This window comes from Solanum verrucosum, unplaced genomic scaffold (assembly GCF_900185275.1).
Source record: "Solanum verrucosum unplaced genomic scaffold, falcon-dt-bn FXZP01000247.1, whole genome shotgun sequence".
Taxonomy (NCBI): Eukaryota; Viridiplantae; Streptophyta; class Magnoliopsida; order Solanales; family Solanaceae; genus Solanum; species Solanum verrucosum.
The window spans coordinates 239194-261008 of NW_026020125.1; the positions used below are offsets into that span (position 1 = coordinate 239194).

Here is a 21815-nt window from a genome sequence, read left to right on the forward strand (position 1 = left end):
CATAAGCCCTCATTTTCCAAGTGTATTAAAGTTAATACAGCTTTGTTCTATGTGTTATTTTTGTTTGTACTCATGCCAACATCCCAGTAGTTAAAGGACAAAAGTTTTGCTTGTTTTATTCTCAGAATATACCATGTTGTGGAGCGACTTCCATTATAGTTCAGCTTGTTGTTTTTTTCACTTTGTTGCCCTTTTGCTCACAAGAATCCGTAGAGCCGGCTTGTTTTATAAATGACCCTTCGGATACATCAAACCAGAGAATATTTCTCTAAGCAAAATATTGAAGACCATAGTACCTTTCTGACGTTCACAACTAGAAATCTACTTCACTTTGAGATGTCCGTGCTCGAGTTCATCAACAAAGAGGGTTGATCAGTGCTTGATATATATGAAGTTATTGCGGCTACTTAAAAAATACTATTGTGCCATCTTCAAGAAGAAGAAGAAGATGGCGAGTGTTGAGAAAGTTGTTGGTGTGAAGAAAGTGAGGCAAAAAGATCCAGATGGATGGGATGTGAGCATGCCACTCCCCGGGGACATCATAGAAGGTGTTGCTGAGTTAGCTTCTGATGATGACTCCTTTATTCAGGCCAAAGCATGGTCAGAGTTAACCTTATTTCTTGGTAAAATTGCTGGACATTTCATTTGGTTCAAGGTTAGAAGGGGAGAGAGTACACTTAAACTCAGAGGATATGTCTTAGTTGAACGACGTTCAAATCTCCAGAAAAGGTTTGTTGTTAGAGCAGCATCTGATGAGAGACATCTTGCTGTTATAGCAGAATTAACTTTGGGACGTTGCACTGAACTCCAGGGTATGAATATGATTCTTCTTCTCCACTCGCTACTACATAGCATTAAACACCTTTATACTGTCAGGTTATTATGTATTTTTGCAGCAGTATACCAGGAACGTTATTGTATATAAACTGTTTGTTTGATTATGCAGAAATGAGCAGAAGAATGGTCAATTCAGGATCACGCGGGTATAACCAAATGGGATTACAATATGACTGGAAGATGAAGATAGGAACTTATCTACCAGATTCTCATTCTACAGTTGTTAGCTCCATAGTTTTTATGCCACTGACAAGAGAGTATAGAGTAGAAGCCACATTAGTTCGTACCATGGCCTGGTTTTCAGCAGCAGTATCTTCAGGAATCCCTCTTGTATTCGTTAACATTCAAACCGAGCAAATCAACAATTTGGTATTCCTCTCTTCCTTTTCTGGCCGAGTTTAATTTCTATACACTGACAGTGTAAAATAATTCTTTACAACATTAGGTCACCTAAATTCACTACAAATCCTTTGAACTATCAGTGTATATAACTAAATGAATTCACTCAAACTAACAGTTGCATCGTGAACTAATCTTTTCGTTCCTTTTCATGCTTTGTTTATGTTAAGGAGAGGAGAAACACAAGTGGAAAAGATCTCACTTGTAGTAGGCAACTAGATGGCTATGTTGGTAACCAATCCGCACAAGGTGTAAGGCTATGGTATCTACCAGGAATTGCAGAGGTTCCACTTGAATTAACACCTGAACCAGGAGAATCCAGATTTGGAATAAACATTAAACGAACAGATGAAGTAATAGTCATCGCCTTCTCTTTTCCGTAAACAGCAAATTGAATAATGTAACTATGAAGTGATGATATTCTTAACATGTTCTTTTTCTTAAATCTCTTTTCAGGGATTTGTCAGTATTTACTCAGTAGCAAAGGGGACAGCTGCAGAACGAGCCGGTTTAGTGCATTTATTTGAGGAGGCAAACAAAAGCAAGCACCATCTTGTGATTTCAAGGCTAGAAGGAAAAAGTCTTTTGCCATCAACTGTTAGCTCAGAAGGTCTAATATACTGCTGTGATCATGCCGATATTAAGGACACTCTCAATTTAGCAATGGAAAGAAGTGAAAGTGTTAGACTGCATATTATGTCTTGGCCTAATCAGATAACTCATGATACCACAGGATTGATTGGCGCTGCTGCAGCTCTTATGCCTCCAAATTGATACCATCAGGTTGGGGGTACTCCGCTATATGAATACTCTTTACTTTACATGTTAGTCCATTTAATCTCATCTCAGTCAGCACTTCAACACCATGTATAGAAATAACGTCAATTTTGTCGACTAATTAATGGAATGGATGTGAAAGAGTTATGCATGTCTTGGTCTAATCAGCTAACTCAAGAAACCACATGATCTATTGGCACTCTTATGCCTACTGATGGTTTGATATCATCAACATAAGGCTCAACAACATGAATAAATATTGTCTGTTTGTTTGATATTTGATGGAAATAATCAACTTGTCCACTAAATTATATTGTGAGAAGTAACATCAGAATTATGTCTGGCAGGTTAGAGTTTAATAAGTCTTCAATTGAAAAAACTTCCATTATAATCTTTAGGCGAAAAAGTTTGGGAGACCCTTGTACTAGTTCCAGTTTGTCATCCCGTCCTCTTTACTCCGCGAAGTTTCAGACACCTCAACTCGACCAAAACAAGTGTTTTGAACTCATAATATGTGTATAACACACTTTTTCCAACTATAGGGAGTAAAGGGGCCGGGATAACAAATCGGAACAGGTACAAGGGTCTCTCAAGCTATTCCGCATATATAATCTTTAAAGCAGCATGAGGGTTAGTGTCTGAATCATCCTTTTAAGAACACTAGTACCCAAGAGTGCCTGCAAACGCATGAATTGAAGAATATTTCCTTTTTGCAGTCTTCCCTTTTCAGAACATACATTCATGCATGCACAATTAACCATTTATAACAGAGGCGTATCCAGGAGGGGTCACCGGGTTCACGTGAACCCATGCTTCCCTCCTGAAATCATATATAGTAGTGCTATATTTTTTTTTAAAGTATTTAAATATAGATGTGTGAACCCACATTTGAAGTATCATATAATGTCATACAATGATGATTGAGTGCACCTCTCTAAGTGAGGTTAGAAATTTGAATCTTTTTTTGTAAGAAGGAGATTAAATCGATCAAATTTACATCTTAGATTCATCCTTTCGTAATAGTGCACCCATCATCTTAAAATTCGATCTGGATAATACACTGGTAGCTAAATACACACCCACTCCCAAATGCACTTACTTAAAAGGATCTACGTACACAGTCGCATTAGCACTTCAATAAATCAATGAACGATCCAAATTATGCATGTACCAAACCTCTTACACGGGACACTGATGGTAACTCTAGCAACGTATAACCAAACAAATAACAAATGATTTATCGTCACAGAACTACTTCCTCTCTCAGATAACACACGTTCCTTTTTAGTCTATCATGAAGAGAATGTTTCTTTATATTTAGAACCAATATAACTTTTAAATTTATAGTTTTACTCTTAATGAGATGATTTATGACTACACAAAAATAGAGTAAATTTGTTTGAAACCACAAATTTATGAAGTCTTAATCTTTTTTCTTTTTAGCTCAAACTCCATGTCCAGTCAAACAATATCACATCAATTGGGCGGAGGGAATATCTCCTTATAATAACTTGGTTGTCTTATTACTATATATGGCTTCCATGTTGGTGAAGTGATTAAACTCATTTAAGGAAAAAAATGTAAAATGACAGAAATAGAAGTTTGAATTTGTATGAACATACATGTTATAAGATAGACTAGGGAGAAAACATGGTCTGTTTTGTTTCGCCCATAGATAACAAAAAGAAGACATGATTTTGTCATGATTTGTGACATTATTCGTTTAGTTTAGTGGCATGCAAGCGAGGAACATCATGTTTTCATCAAAATGGATGCTGACAATTTTATTATGATTATGTTTCACCACCACCACCACGTAAGAATCAGCATCACCACCAGAATCATATATTTATTACAAGTCCCCACTGCCGCCACCCAAACATTATTAGTGGCCTCCACTTTCTCCGCCATCTCCTGTCGCTTAGTAATCATGATGGACATCTTACTAAAATACATAATTTTTCATAAATATTGCATCTCAACCGGGCATTTACCTTAAAGGATTCAATTATTTACTTTGGGAAACAGGACAATTCCCATGGAGTTCCTTAGAATTACTACGTACAGCCAAAATTACAAATATAATTAAACTCCTTAACCTTATTATAGGAAAATATTGTATAGAGATTTGTTCTAATTTGATTGCTTTTGATACATAAAACTTCATATTAATATAGGAGTAGTTAAAATTCTATACACTTCAATTAGGAATTTAGGATAGATATATATATATATAATTATCAACATATTGTGGTTTGGCAAGGTGATTGGTAATTGATCAAAGAATGGATCACAGAAAATGACTATCTGTCCAAAATTGAGAAGAACCAACTTTAAAGTGTGAAATGTCCACATTATTTACACTAGAAACAATTTTTTGATAATGATTCGTTGATCGAGTCATCATTTAATTTAGAGTTGATTAAGTGCTAAATTGAATATACAGATCCATGCTAGCTAGCTCATACATATCTAGTGCAAACAATGTAAAGTGAAATAGTAATAATCGGTCAGGAAGTTTAAGCAAGAAAAAATTAATGTTTATATAGTAATGTGCTTAATTGGTCAGGAAGTTTAAGCAAGGAAAAAAATTAAAATTTGTTGTCTAAGATAATCGGTTAGAATTTGAAGTTTAGATGATACTCACAAACATGCAACCTGGTCCCATAGTTGATCAAAGTATCTGAAGTTAATTGTTGAACAACTGTAAAAGCTGTTTTCTCGAACACGGTTGGTGAGTACTAGCAACGAGGAAAATTTACTCAACCAATCATAGAGCAGTAGGTTGTTTTAGTTCAAAGGTAATATATCTCCCTAAATGTGAAACAATCTAGTCAAGCAAGTAAAAGCATTTAAAAAGCAAATTCTTGTCTTTGAAGAACTCAAGCTTTCAAAAAAGCAAGGACCTGATAGAGTTATCAAAAATGTTTTAAGTTGTTCTTTTGAAAGTTGTGTAATGAGTCTTAACATGGTAAGATCTAATCCTAAGATATAAAAGAACTTAGATCGTGTCCTCAATCATTTTGTGTAGATGATGAACATAGCTAGAGTTAGTTGTGTGATGTATTGTTGAAGTCTATGTTGACTAGAGCTAGCTAACATAGTGGGCAATACAGGTATTACTTTGGCTCTTCTTGTATTAGAGTTATTACAGGATTGTGAGATCAAGAGTTTGATCTCTAGTATGTGCACTTGGAGTCTGTATTCACTTGTTGCTTGAAAATAGTGAAAACAATTGAAAAATCTTGTGAGACAGGTCGTGATTTTTCTCCCTTAAGCAAGCTAAGGAGGTTTCCACGTAAGATTCTTCTATCGCATTCCTAAGACAATATCAACCCGGTCCCTTAAAGCACGGTGGACTAGTACATCTTATCATAATCCATAGTAAAAATAAATATAGTTATAATTAAAACACTCTCATTCTCTCTACATGCAAATTAAAAAGGACCTAAACCCTTCCCAATATGGTTGCTCCGGTCACTGGCCAGCTCCTTCAACAATTGGTCAGATCCTCTATGAACTATAATTTTTATTAAACAATTCAAAATTCAAAATTTCAAAAAAATTGAAAAAATATGTTAAAAGATAAAATTATGAAAACATATAAGTAATATTTAGAAATTACATCAAAGTAAATATTTTTATGTAGGGGTGTACATGGTCGGGTTGGTTCGGGTTTTTCAAATATCAAACCAAACCATTTGTGTCGGGTTTTTAAATCTATAAACCAAACCAAACCAATAAAACTCGGGTTTTTCAACTTCGGATTTTTTCGGGGTTTTCGGATTTTCGGATTTTCGGATTTTTTCCGAAAAAGTATTCATGCAAACATATAATTTACTTGTACTTCAAATATTTCTTTAGTCCTACCAAAATACAACTATCTAAGGTGTTTCTTAAGAAAATAACACAAAATATTATATGAGTAATGATACTAAAATATCCAACAAAAATAATAATAATGAAATTGCGTAAAACAAATATTGCAAATTAACAAGTCATAATGAAAATGATCATAATTTAAAAGTACTAAATCATGCTAAAATAAGTTTGATAAGTATTAGCTACATGACTAAATATTAAAAGAAATTAAAATTAGATTATGTATTTGAATAAACCAATGTAAAGCCATTGAACAAATATTCAATATTATTGTCATTCTTAGTGTTGAATTGATTATTATTTTTTTTCTTTAGTATTAATTTAATTTTGATTTAAGCTTTATTATAATTATCAATATATGCGGATTATAATCTTTATTGAACCATTTAGAATTATAAGTTTCAAACTTGAAATAATAATATATTAAAAGATAAAAACTATGAAAAAGTATAAGAAATATTTAAAAATTATATCAAAGTAAATATTTTTATGTATAAAATAAAATTTTGAAATTATATATATAATATCGGGTTGGTTTGGTCTCGGGTTGGTTTTTTTTAGTTAAAACCAAACCAACCCAAATATAGTCGGGTTTTTTTTTCCAATACCAAACCAAGTAAAACCAACCACTAGTCGGGTTTTTTTCTCGGTTTGCGGTTTGGTTCAGTTTTCGGTTCAATTTTGTACACCCCTACTTTTATGTATAAAATAAATTTTAAAAATTATATATATATAAAGTCGGATTGTTTGGTTTTGGGTTGACTTTTTTTAGTTAAAACCAAACCAACTCAAGTATAGTCGGATTTATTTTCCAATTCAATACCAAACCAAGTCATTAATCGAGTCTTTTTTTGTTTGACTCGGTTTGTGGTTTGAATCAATTTTCGGTTCGGTTTTGTACACCCCTAGCTAAAGTACTTATCTGAAATATCATCATATATTATTATAAGTGGAAATGTTTGATGTTCAAAGTAGATTACGAAAATATCCTTTGCTGACTTTTTCTATTAAAAAATATCTTATACTATCTTTTAAAATCAAATCAATAATGATAATTAAATGACATTCATCTTTTTTTCTTAAATTCTTGACATTTTTCTTTAAAAAATCTTAAATTTTCCCGACCTACTTCCGTTCATTTGCATTCACAAAATGCAATTAACAAAGTAAACACCTTTATGGCATTTTTCTTTAAGAGATCAGGCTCTTCATTATTATTATTTTAAACTCAAACTTTTGACCTTCCAATCCAATATATTACTACATATACTTATAACTTCTAAAATTATAATTTTACTTTTTAGTAAATTCTAATTTTAAAGCGGTTGATTTTCTTTCGTAGACATATCAGGTATTATTTCATTTGTAATAAAGAAATTTGTTTGTTTTATTGATTCTTGTAATTTCTCGTAAGAATTTCTTCTTCTTCAATTGACTTATCAGAGTTTCAATTAAGTCTTTTCGAAATTGTGAAATTTTTTTCATTTGTTAATGGTAAAGTATGTCTGCTTATCATCATGTATGGAATTGATTTGCATTGCAGCTGCTGGTGTTGCATTGAATTGTGTATTATTTGTTACATAAAGAATAATTTTTATTTCTAATTTTTTATAAGATATAAATAATCTTAATTATTATTTTGAGAAAAAAATATGTTACACCTTTTATTACAGTGTACCAATAAAGCCATACGTAGAAGTAACTCAATATATTTTTGTATGTATCATTATAATTTTGTCTTTTGTCATAACTATTATAATTTTTATTTATTTTTGTACCATTTGTTAGTAAGGAATAGATATCTCGGCTGAAAGCAAACGTACTTGGCAGATCTAGATGTTAAAAACTATATTTTGATGTAATTTATATTGTTTAAACTGAAATTTGTAAGCTAATTGTATATGTCAAAGAACTGAAAGTAAACTCTTTATTTCATTTCTTCCATGTTCAAAAGTGGATTAGAATGATGAATTGAGATACGATTATTTCTTATGCAAAATTTTGATTTCATTGAAATAACTTTTTTAGTTAAATATTAATTAAATTTTTGATTAAATATTATATAGAATATAACATAGTCTGATAAAAATAAAATAATAATAAGAATTGGATTGAAAGGTCCGTACATTGCTCCTTAACATGGGTGACATTCAATCCAAATAAAGAAGATATTTTTTTTTCTATTTGATCATTTTTTGTTATGTCAACACATTGTGTCAATTTATTTATACAATTTAATAGTATCGAAAAGAAGTCTGAATCAACTATAATAAGTGAATATATACTTTATTTGTAGCTTCTATTTTATAAAAATGAAATTTGTGATTTAACTATTATGTCAAATAATTGAAAGTAATATATTGAATCTTCATTGCATTTCTTTCCCTTTCAAAAATTAATCAGAATAGAAACAACATTTTCATAAGTTAATTGTAATATAAAAAGGAGATTAGTTTGATTATTGATTTTTGTGTGGTATAAATTGTTTTCACGTTTTAATTGAATGTGTTCGAAATCGATTTATTAGTAAAGTATGGGATCTATAACATGACATGATAAAAGGAAAGAAATAAACCAAACTCAATCTAGAAAGATGATCATCATTTTTATTATAGGATGTTAAGATTATTATATTTGATTAGGTATGTTTGAAATTTTTCCAAGAAAAATGTATCAATTATGCCAATTCTTCCCGTTCTCACTTGCAATTTTCAGTTATTCATTTAGTGTGATACAATAAACAAAGATGTTTATGTGCAAAAGAATAGTTGCATATTATGTATTAACTTCTTTTCATAAAATTAAAGCCTTTTAATTATTTTGAAGTAATTTTATTGGGAAAATTACGCATATAAGCAAACATAAATTAGTTAATTAGTTAACATAGATATAGTTTATCTTAGTTACAATTTGCGACCTACTTTTACCTATAATTACGCAGCTCAGCTTTTTAGTTTTATATAATTCGCACGATTGTATAGTTCGGAATTTGTATGATATAATTTGTATAATTTTTGTATAATTCAGAATTTGTATAATATAATATGTATAACTGTTTACACTTCTGATGTCTGTAATTGTATAAATTTGTTATTTCAAGTTTATACAAAAATAACTGAATTATATAAATGTACCCGCGAATTATACAAACCCGTGAATTATACAAATCCGTGAATTATACAAATGAGGCAACTTAAACTGTACCTACAACCAGTAAATATGCAAACTATAGTTATGGAGCATAATTAAGTTTATTATTGTGGCTATTTGCGAAAGTTCCCATGTTATATTTATGACTTGTATATATGACACTAGATACAAGGTCCTTGCAAGCACGGGCCCCAATATATCTTACTTTTTCTGTTTCAATTTATGTGATATATATGAAATCTGAAGTCTATTAATTTTTTAATTGCAACATAATTATTACCATTTATAATACGTTTTACGTAATTTTTACATGATATATGTTACTCTTTTTGTCTCAATTTAAGTGATACAGGTGAATTTGAGAGTCAACCAAATTATATATATTAGATATTTTAAGTTGCTAATTGTTATGATTTATAGTATTTTTTTTAATGTATTTTTACAAGTTTTTTTTTTTTTTGGTAACCAAGTTCTTTTTGATATTTAACTTGTAATTTTTGTGATTTCTTGTATATTTACTGTATTTTACATAATATATATTTCCCTCTTTAGCTCAATTTATGTGGTATAGATGGAATTTTGAAAGTTAACGGAAACTTTTATATGTTTATAAATATTTTAAGATATTATTATTGCGATTTATAATACTTTTTACATAATTTTTTTATCTATATAAAGTAACAAAACAAAAATATTAAAATTATCATATTACTCCTGACATACAAGTAGTCAAGGCATATTGACGAAGTGTTGCCTGCTTGTAGCCTCTTCTAATATGTAGTAATTCAATAAGAATGTAAAGCTTTCGTTTTCTATGTAACATGATGTAACATTTAGTTAAAATAATTTTGAGCAAATTATTAGTACTTTCCTTTTATTTATTTTAAATTGATGAAATGCATACATCCGTTTAGACCAAATAGATAAAGAAAAATTACAAAAAAAAATAAAAATGAAATAATAATATATAAACACAAAATGTGCATAATATTTTTCTTGCGATACAATTAAAAAGAAGAATTGATGTTTCTTTATTTTTCTCCCAAAAAACTTGCATAAAACTACTATATACATTTTTGCCTTAACTTACATTTTATTTCTTAAGTTTCAAAAGGAATTCAATAATAATAGTGCAAAGAAAATAAAGAAGCAGTATATCACAAAGATACTTATTTGAGATTTCAAAAACATGTTCAATTACTAACTTCCCTTGAGCTCATATAGCAGTATTCTACTTTATTGTTTAGTTATTTACAGTTTCACTTTTATAATATTTATATATTTGTTGAATATAAAATTTATTATTGTAAACACACTATATATTTTTTCCTTTATGAATAAAATCTTAGAAACTCAACTCTTATCTTAAAGGAAGGAAGAACACAATATATATATATCAAACGAAAAAGTGAAAAATTTATAAATGACATATATAAGACTAATAATTTCAAGTTATGACAGTATAATAAAACTTTCAAGTTGTAACAATAAAAAATTTCAAGTTATAACAGTTTATTAAAAAAAAGTTTTAAAATAATAATAAAAAATGATTTTAAAAAAATAAAAAATAAAATAAAAAACGGAGTTAATTGTAGTAATTAATTTGAATATATTAATGATAATTCATAATTGCCATAAATTTAGAAGATTCAAAACAAAATACAAATATTTGTTTTCCTTTTTTTACTCTAATCAGTTAAAAGTATTTCAAAAATCGGATTTCTTTTTTTATTCAAAATTTTCTCTCTCCTTGATTTTTTTTTTTGTATTTCAAAAACTAGATTTTCTTCTTTTGTTTTACATTATCAGATTCATTTCTTCGAATATTCATACAGGTTGGATACCAACTTCATACATTTTTTTATTTTTTTAGTTTTTGTCTTAGATCATTATGAAGTAAAAAAAAAATCATATATGAATTGGATACTAATTTTATACAAATTGAATAACAGTTTTATGGCACTCGTATTTCATGTAATCTAAATTGTTGTTCATTTGGTTTCCAATTAATATCCAAAACTAAAATTGTTTAATGTTAACAATCTGTAATTCATATGTTAAGTTTAACCATGAATATGAATTATTTGGTACTATGTTTATGAGGTTCTTTTCAAACTAAAGTCCAATAAAAATGTTGATATCCAAATTGTGTATTGTTAGTATCCAACTTGAGAAAACAGTGCATATTATATATAGTTGGAAGAAAACTGTGAATATTATATATCATCCAAAACTTAAAACAGTAGGAAAAAACAAATATATATCATCCAAAACTTAAAAAAACTTATAATACTTAAGAGTCTAAGCTCCAATCAACTATCTCAAATTAGATTTTCGTGGTCTTGGTGTAGGACAATTGCTGGTATCCGAGCATGTTATTTTGCTATGCGGGGTCCACCAAATTTGCTAGCAACAGTTCCAGTTACTTCACTCTCACTAATCGCACCATCATCGTTCTTTGTTTTTCCATACTGCCATATGATTGTGGCGTACCTTTGACGATGATACTTTGCATCGATATCAATGGAACCCATATTAAAAACTCAATTGCAGATGTATTCAGCAAATAAACATGTGTACATACCACAATCACTGAAACAAAAATGAAAGAAAAATAATTTTAAGAAATAAAGTGAATTAATTTTTATGATGAAATCACTAAAAGATAGAAATACATACTTTGAACTTGACTCTTGTTGAGGCACATTTGTCAGATGCATGACTTCAAGTATTAAGACAGTTTCATATCAATATTATTCTTGTTTCATACCACATTCATATACAGATATTAGTTAGATGACAAACTTCATACAAATATTAAGACAGTTTCATACTAATATTATTCTTGTTTCATACCACATTCATATACAAATATTAGTTAGATGACAAACTTCATACAAATATTAAGACAGTTTCATACCAATATTATTCTTGTTTCATACCACATTCATATACAGATATGAGAGATTTTGAATAATAACTTCCCTGCTAAAAGGTGTATCAATTTCATACCAAAATTAAATCAGTTTCATACCAATGTTAAAACATATTGCATACCACATTCCTAAATCAATATTAAGACATTTTCATACCAATATTAGTCATGTTTCATTCCACATTCATAGACATAATAAGAGATTTTAAATGATAACTTTCCTGCTAAAAGATATACCAAGTTCATACCAAAATTAAATAAGTTTCATACAAATATTAAACATGCTGCATACCACATTCATAAACCAATATTAAGTCAGATTCATACCAATCTTAAACATGCTTCATACCTCTTTTAATAAAAATAATAACCAAATTAATATCAATTCCATGATAGTAACTATACATATGTATGCCTATATCACAACAATTTCATGTCAAACATTAAAACAAAATTCATGCCACAAATAATATGCATAAATAAACTATTATAACAAAAATTCTACTAAATTTAATTATTGGAAAATAAATTAAATTAAATTAAATATTTACCCTAACCACTTTTTTGCCCTTTTTTGATATTGGAATTTTCGAAGCCTCCTTCATAAATAAACTGAGTTTTCTTCTTCTTTCATGTAATCTGCTTCTTATTTTGAGAAGTACCAACCTTTTTCGCTGGAGTTGCATTCTTGTTATGCGGTGGCGTTTGAGTCAATATGTTAAACGTTGGAGGCTCTATTCCAACAATAGAACTCGCTTCTACTAATCTGGGACTCTTTCTAGAAGTATGCTCTGATTTCTTCGACATGTTTTAATGAAAATCTTGAAAACTTGATTCTTAGTATTGTGAAATCGTCATTTCTTTCTGATTGTAGAATGAATATTTTCTGATTTAGGAGGTGATATTGAGATGTAGAAACTGTTTGAATGGAAGATGATTGATGAGGTGAAAGAGGAATGAGTAATTGTTACAACGGAAAATTTTACTTTTTGAACGTTGGAGTGGTGTGTTACTGACTAGAAGAGGCGTGGTGACATTAGGGGGGTTTGACATGTAAAAGTAAAAAAGGAACAAGAATCAAGGTAAATTTCCTATAAATGTGTAAAAGATAATTATGATAGATTATTTATTTATATCATTTAATAATAAATGTAAAATAATTAAATACTATTTATTTAATAAAGTAAAATTTTAATTGATTTTTAAATAAATGTGATCTATTATAACCCGTAATTAAATTGTTATAAGCAAAAATATTTTAAAAATAGCTTTAAAACCTGTAATATTATCTCTTAAATATATATGTTGGGTGATTTTTATATATTCTTTTAGAAAATTATATATCATATATACATACACACTTTTAATGATATATCTTTGTTGTATATCATATATATATATATATATATATATATATATATATATATATATATGTACACACTTCTAATGACATAAAAATCATATATATATATTGGGAAAATTACTCGGTTAAGCAAACTTATATTACTTAATTACTCATCATAACTATAGTTTGCTATAATTACCACTCACGACTAACATTATACATTAATTATGCGGGTTGACTTCAAGTTTGTATAATTAGCCACGTTTGTATATGTATAATTCGCCTGAATATACAAATACATATGTATAATATACAATTATCTAACCTATATACATATATAATTCACCTCTCTCCCACTCTTTGCCCTCTCTCGCTCGCCTCTCTCCTCCCTCTCCCAATCTCGCTTGCCATATATACAATGCACATGTATAATATACAATTATATAACCTATATACATATACAATTCATCTCTCTCCCACTCTCTGCCCTCTCTCGCTCGCCTCTCTCCTCCCTCTCCCAATCTCGCTCGCCTCTCTCCTCACTCTCCCAATCTTGCTTGCCATATATACAAATACATATGTATAATATACAATTATCTAACCTATATACATATACAATTCACCTTTCTCCCACTCTTTGCCCCCTCTCTCTCGCCTCTCTCCTCAATCTCCCAGTCTCGCTCGCCTCTCTCCTCCATATAACATGTAGCTACAAATTGTAATTATCAAACTATAGCTATGGAGAGTAATTAGGCTATTTTTGAGTGTCTATATGTGAAAGTTCCCCATATATATATATATATACTCTTAAACATAGAAGTTGATGTGTGTTTTAGCTATACAAAGGAAAATTATGTATATATATTCACAACTTTTAATGTACACAATTTCTTTATTTATAAATTGGACATAAAATGTCATTCCACTGCACTTTTATGTTTCATCATCTTAAAATTCTTATGTAATTTTTTATCTATTGGTCATTCTTTTCTATTGTTATTAATATATTGCTTTGTTTAATTTTTTTTTCATTTTGAATAATATGATGACAAGTTCATCTTATATTCTTATTGCTTTTCGTGTTAATTGGGTTGATATTACAAGTATTTTTTTATGGTAAAAGTGAAAAGTTTTGAATTTAAAATTGAATTACGAAAATATTCGTCTCTATTTCTTAATTAAAATATTACTTTTTACTAACTTTTAAAATCAAATCAATACTGACAATTAATATATTATATATTAGAAAGTTATCTTAAATTACTAACCTTTATTATATTAGCTTTAAATTGTAGGTAATTTATTCAAATGAATATCTTTAAACTCTCCTGCATTCTTTTCAATCTTCCAAAACTTACATTATAGTACTTTATTACTCATTAATATTATCTTCTTATTTTTTTCATTTTTCACATTTAGCCTTTCATATTCTGAATTATATGCTTTTTGAAATAAACCTGTAATGACACCTTCAACTGATTATAAATAAAGTTTTTCTGAAGCAATTTTATAAAATTTATTATTGCATAAGTTTGTAGGTTACATAGACTCAATGGACAAGCTTGGTGTCACACAATAAGATAAAGATATTAGAAATATGTGTTAGGATTGCATAAATTTAATATAATAATAGGGGTAAAATGTGCAAGGCACGTTCACAGAACTAGTTAAATCTATAAAGACACAAAAAACCCTTTCACACTAGCTCCAAACATTAAACATACATCGCCATTTCTTTTTATTAGTTGTAATGGAACCTTTCAACAAGCAAGACGCATTAAAGATATGGAGTAAAACTAGAATTGCATTCAAACGTGCATTGAAATTCAGACGTCTTAATCTTATTGAACACAAATGAGGCCTTAAGTTTGGAAAATACTTTCTTTTGGATAAACAGACACAATTATAGTCATCTTTTCAAAAATCAAGTTTATATTTCAAGAGCTAAAATTAGGATGGGTCAAGGAGAATATTCAGTAAAATAATTGATTCTCTTCGAGATTTTATATGTAGAGCAAAAATTGGGGGTGATTGAAGGTGAGGGATATGAAAACATTGGGGTTCTTTCACAGGAGAAGAAATTGGCTACCAACATAGATTGTGGTGCAGTGGTGGAACTGCTTCATCCTTAATTAAAGATTTTAGGTTTGAGCTTTGGGTATGGAGAAAATCACGTTGGGAGCGTCACCTCGAATGGGCCTTGCAATTAGGGGCGGCTCTAATAAATCGGTGGCCTAAAGCCAAATCCGAATGGAGGCCTTAAATTTGAATATATATTTTTTATGAAGTTTATTATAGTCCATTATTTTATCTTTCTTGAGACATAATATTCATAATTTGTTAAACTTATATTACTTCTTTTCTCTTTTATGAAAAGTTTTTATTTTCTACAAATAATATTCAATATTTTTTTTAAAAAATAATACTTATAACCTATTTTTTTTTTTTTAAAATGAGGCCCCTCAAATTTTGGCGCCTAAGGCAATTTTTTTTTCAAAGCTGTAAAGCCACTCCAGACACTGGGTGAAAAATCAAAAACAACATTAAAATAGCTCGGGTATAGTTTAGATTTAGTGAATATGAACGTCACTTTGGTTTTAAATTTTAGAAAAAATATTTAATAGTTAAATTTAGTGGATTGTGTGCTCAACTATGAAAAATTAATTAAACATGATATAAAACGTCGATTTTCTTAAAAGAAATTTCCCAATTTAAGTGAGTTCTTTGATGGAATATATTCTGACTCATTAGATGTAATTATTATTATTATTAATAAAAGATTAACGTTAATTTGATAGTGTAGTGTGACACACATTATTTTTTATTGTTGTTAATAGGCACGTCATTAGCTCTATCATTTAAGGCATCTTTTGACTTTGAAATATTTTTGATAACCATACACTTGGCCTTCATCTGATTAAAATTCATATTCTAGCATCACGACAATAATTAGTATAAGATACTTTAATCTGGCAGCCATTGAGAACTAATAAAGGACAATTAAACTAATCCCATTCTTTAATAGTTTGATGTACTTTAATTAATAAGTTTGTTAGGAGTTGATAAGATCAAATTTGGACTGTTATGCTCACCCTTTTTATATTGCCATAATAAATTTTCAAGAATTAACAAGTACATTAGTGCAAGTTTATTCTACTTAATTGTAGCGATCTCATGATCTTTTAAGACAGGTGGTTAAAAGGGAACAAGGATGACAAGAAAATACTCGTTAAAAGATTTTATTTTTGAGAGTCAAATAATATGAATTTTGTTCAATGTTTTAAAATGTATTTTTTCATCAAATTAATCTGAGAAAAATTGAAATTTTTGTAGTACTTTTCATATAATGATCCGGGACTCTTGAATCACTATGACAAATTTTTATCTCTGTTCGATCAATCAATTTTACAGTCAGACTTGTACCAATATGCTCACGAGCAGAATCTTAGCTTGAGCCTACCTTTAATTTTGAAATATTAAATTAATCTAATTTAATTTTGCTTTGAAAATTAGTCAAATTGACTCTAGAAAGTCGAATATAATGATTCAAGAGTCCCAGATCATTAATAATTTGTCCCTTTCTTTTTTTGGTTACATTTTAATTTCGCTTTTCACGTGACATGTTTAAGATCACAAGATTAAAAGACATTTTGATACAATTGACATAAATTTAATTTAGGATCATAAAATTAAAAAATCTTTATTTTCTTAAACTCTATGCGAAATCAAATTAGATTATTCTTTTTGAAATAGAGGATTATAATCTAATTTGATTTGGCAGAGTTTAAGAAAATAATTTTTTTTTAATTTTATGATCCTAAATATTATATATATATATATGAGAAAAGAAAAGACTTCACTGGTCCAAAGTGTAAAGTAAGTTTAAAAGGAGATGGATCACTCTTATTCTCTAAGAAAAAACTTTTTGCATTTTCAAACATTTGTTAAGATAAGATGCTTCTATTGTCTGTATTATATATTATTAATTTTAATTGAAAGTAAGTGTATTTCCTTTAAGACCTTTTAGCATTCTTGTTTAGTTTTAACTTTTAATTAATAAATAAAACCACCTCATAAACAACTAAAAAACAAACAATATTAGTATATATTAAAACAAAACACATGATGGATTATGTGTTTTTTTCTTTCATATAGTTGTTATTGGTCATAATGCACAAGAATGATAATTTATGTTCGAATTCTGAGGACAACAATAGATTCTTCTAGTTAATAAAAAGAATATTGATTTGAAATATCAAATAACTCATCTCGTGCTTTTATTTTTAATTTTTTTTCCTTCTCATTTTTATTTTTTTTGAGAATTTTTGCTGGCCGCAAGCCAAATATATGCTGTCATATGTTGAGATGTAATTATTCTATATACTACAAAAATAAAAAATGGTACGTACTATATTTTATAGTTTCCTCTGTGAGCTGACGTAGTCTAGCGTGAATGCAACTTCATTGATATTTATGTCTTTTTAAATTTATAGTTTGTATGGTTTTTCTTGAAAAGGAACACTACCTACTAGAAGAAAAAAAAAGTTGTACTCTCTCTGTACACTTATATAGTTTTTTTTTTTTTTTTTTTGATAAAAATCAAAAATAAATTTTCAATTTTGTTTATTATTTTTAATATATTTAAAAAAAATTATTTTTAATTTTTAGTTAGCATTAATTACTTATTTTCTAAATCATTTTTAAAGACCTAATATTAAACATCAGAGATAGGGAAGTAAAATAACCATGACAATTATATTTTTAATGGCATACCAAATTTAAATATAACAAGTAAAAGTGAACAAGGAGAGTATTTTGATGCTTGAGTTTGCAAGAATTGTTAATTTTAGTGGGTGACTATAGTTCAAGATTGAAACATGGTAAACCTACCACTAATATATATGGTGCAACGGATAGTGGCGTACGCAAGATTTTTACTAAGCGGTGTCACCATTAAAAGGGACTAGAATAACTCAAGAAGAAAATTAATGAAGGTTTTGTTTTAGGCCTCCAAAACTTGAGGTCCCATTAATAGTGAACTTTATGAAAAAATATTTTTTTCTTAAAAATATAAAATTTTGATTAAATTAAAAAATTTTAAAAAATTGTCTACTCTTTAAATTAGATAATATTTTAAAATTTTAAATTAAAACATGAACATCTTCATATTATTAAATAAAGTTTTATACAACATTGTTCAACCAATTGTATTGCAAATAAATGATTAATAAAATTATTATTATGAACAAATAAAAATAAAAATTCAAGCATATAATAAAAAAAATAGAATAGCAAGAAAATACTAACATGATGTGGAGATTCGAGATACAGAATAACAATGACTGATGAACAAGAATCAAAAGAAAATTGAAAAAACTCACAAGTCAGAAATATACAAATATAAGGATAGGAGTCGACACAATTTTTATCTAACTATTTAACTATAATTCTAATTGATGAAGGACTCAAAGATTTTGAGTTTTATTTTAATTCTAAAAATAAAAAAGAATAGTTAGATTTTGAATGAATTAGAGTGGGTCAGTAGGTTTTTAATGAATTGTTTTGAATTTAAAACAAAAAATTAATAAATTTAAGGAAAAAAATGAAACATGAAAAAAAAAAGGATAAAAGAACACACCCTGTGGGGATCGAATCGAACTCAAGACGCTGAGCTTTATTTACAGCGCCTCTACCACCTGAGCTAAGAGCACTATGTTAGAAGGGGTGTCCTTTTAATTCTTTTATCTATTAGTTTTTTTTATTCTTTTAAATAGGTATATTCCGTAAAACAATTCGACGAAGCCGTGTCACGTGACACACCTTAGGTGTACTTAAATCCGTCCCTGGCAGCGGATGAGGATATTCAATCTGTAGTCAGAGGTCTCGGGTTCAAGTCTGAGGTATGAAAAAATTCTTGATAATGAGTGTTTTCCCCTCGATGGAGCCCTGCACGGAGCGAATTCAAATTAATCGGGATCTAATATAAGTATCAGACACTGGATTAAAAAAATTTAAAAAAAGAAAAGAAAAATAAGAGAGATATGGAAAACCTTAAGGGATTGTTTGGTGATTGGTTAGGAAGTGAATTTCTCCAATATTAAATTTGGTATAACCAGTCACACTTTTTATATAATTTTAAATATGTATAAAAATGGTACGATGTTTGCTTGATAATTAAACTATTTCATACAACTAAAACATATACTCCCTTTTCAAAATAAATTATGAATCAAAATAACTAATATATAAATAATTAATTTTACATAACTAATATCTATCCTACTAATAATATTTGCATAACTCTAAATCAGCGAACAAACGACCCCTTAAAAGTGTTAACTACTTGTAGAATTAAACAATTGGGATTATCAATTTATCTTGTTTGGAGCACCTAAGTTTTTCTTTTTAGAAGTTGGGAACCCCTTTTTCTCCCTCATCAAGACAAATTATAATAAAGTCTTGTTTCATTTTCAATGTGGGTTTAATTGGGTAGCTATGTTTCTTCCAAAACTCTTATCTTCCTTCCTACTCAACTTAAATGAATCTTCTTTTTCCCCCTCTCTTGAACAGTTTGCATTATTAAATTAAGCACAAAAGTTAGGTATTATTAAGTTTATTTTTCATACTCCTGGTCCATTTTTATATTAAAAAAATTGTATGTTTTTTTTACCACTAAGCCATACTTGTTTGTCGTGTAACATATAAAATGAAAAAATGAAGAGGTAAACTTCTTATGACATGGTGTGTTGATTAGTTTGCAGCACACCTCAATCAATTCTATCTCATAATTTATTAGTGTACCAACAAGTTATTCCATAAAGGGACTGTTTCTTACTCTCTTTAGTCCATATTAAAGTCTCCTTTTGATTAAGGAACAAGTAACTTAAAGATTAATTAATTTGTGATTAGTTATTTTAAAATTGTTATTTCGTTTTCAATATGAAATTAAAATGACATTACAATTTCTGAATTTCAAAATAAATTATCCTGTACTTTTATCCCAATCAAATATGGGATAAATCTATCATAAAATTAATCTGAAGATTAATTATTCATTATCCCTCATTCTAAAGGAGCCGTAAGTGAATTGCTACTTTTTTTCATAGTCCAAAATAAATGAATTATTCATAATTTCATTTAATGAGGTTCTTAACTTCTTATACTTTACCCATTCCAAGAGGATAATTTAAAAATAATCAAAAAAGTAATAGTGAAAAATTATCTTTCATTTATATCTTTAATTATTTTTTTAAAAAATATGTCATACTACAACAATTTACTTATAATACGAATTAGTGGGAGATTTATAGTTAAAATTACTCCTTCCATCTCATTTTACTTAGCCAAAATTAGTACTCCTTCCGTTCCTATTTACATGTTGCAGTTACTAAAAATAAATGTTCCTTAATATTTGACGTTTCACAAAACTACTTTCTTTGTCCAACAATAGTTGTTTACTATTGACTTGACACATCATTTAAGAAACAATAAATAATAGGGGTAATATTACTATATTATCCTTTGACTTTATTAAATTTAATGTTTTGAAAAATGTATTAGTAATTAATAGCAATGGTAAAATAGACACACAATGTAAATTATCTCTTGATTTTCTAAATTGGACAAGTATTGTTGGATAACTATTTTTAGTATAGTGGACAACTATTGTTGGACAGACAGAGTAATACATAAAAGAACACCATTCTTCCTTTTTTATCCTTGAAAGTTGTTAGTCTTGAAAGTATAATTTGACCAATATAGAAAAATTAAATGATTAATTTATATTTTTTAGTCAATTTAATTAATTAAAATAAATAAATTTATATTCATTTATTGAAAACTTAATTTAAAATAATAATAATTAACTTATTTAATTTCTTAAGTAACATGAAATCTAAAATAATAAAGTACTCACTATGTTCCTAATTATTTGTCCATTTTTCATTTTTTAGTTGTCCTTAATTACTTGTCCAATTTTACAAATCAAGAAAGGACAATTTTTTTTACCTATTATACCCTCAATTAATTACTTTGAAAAATGTAAAACTTCTTGAAACTCTTAAATTTTTAATTTATTCACTTCATAATTAATAGGGGTAAAATGATAAACTCAGTATGTCCATTGGAGTATTATTTTCTTAATAAATATGTCAATTTAAAAGTGAAGAAGTAGTAATTAGAGATAGAGAACAATAGTTAGTAATAGTATCATTCCAAGTTTACTCGAAAGTCATAAATTCTAATAATTAAGTTAGGTGGGGATGATCTAGTGTAGTGTAGTCATATACTATATCAAAATTGAAGAACAATGTCCAGAAAAAAACAAAAGAAGGTGGATGTGATGAGGCATGTATAGGAACTTGCTTTGTATTACATGTGATTACTGAAGGCATGTTTTTTGTTTTTTCCTCTTTAACTTTTTTTTAGAATTGGAGAAAGCAAAAGTACCAACTACTCCTCCTAGTAGTATAATAGTAATAGCATTTATTC

General features: G+C 28.2%; 2 protein-coding genes across 2 annotated transcripts in view; one reads left to right on the plus strand and one right to left on the minus strand.

Moving 5' to 3' along the window:
- LOC125825796 (mechanosensitive ion channel protein 10-like) overlaps nucleotides 1-21815 on the minus strand; it is a 676215-nt gene that overhangs the window by 135926 nt on the left and 518474 nt on the right. The window lies entirely within an intron of this gene.
- On the plus strand, nucleotides 389-2010 carry LOC125825809 (uncharacterized). Its single transcript, XM_049505104.1, has 4 exons — nucleotides 389-812; nucleotides 947-1206; nucleotides 1407-1589; nucleotides 1693-2010. The coding sequence occupies exons 1-4, from the start codon at nucleotides 389-391 to the stop codon at nucleotides 2008-2010; spliced, it is 1185 nt and encodes a 394-aa protein (XP_049361061.1).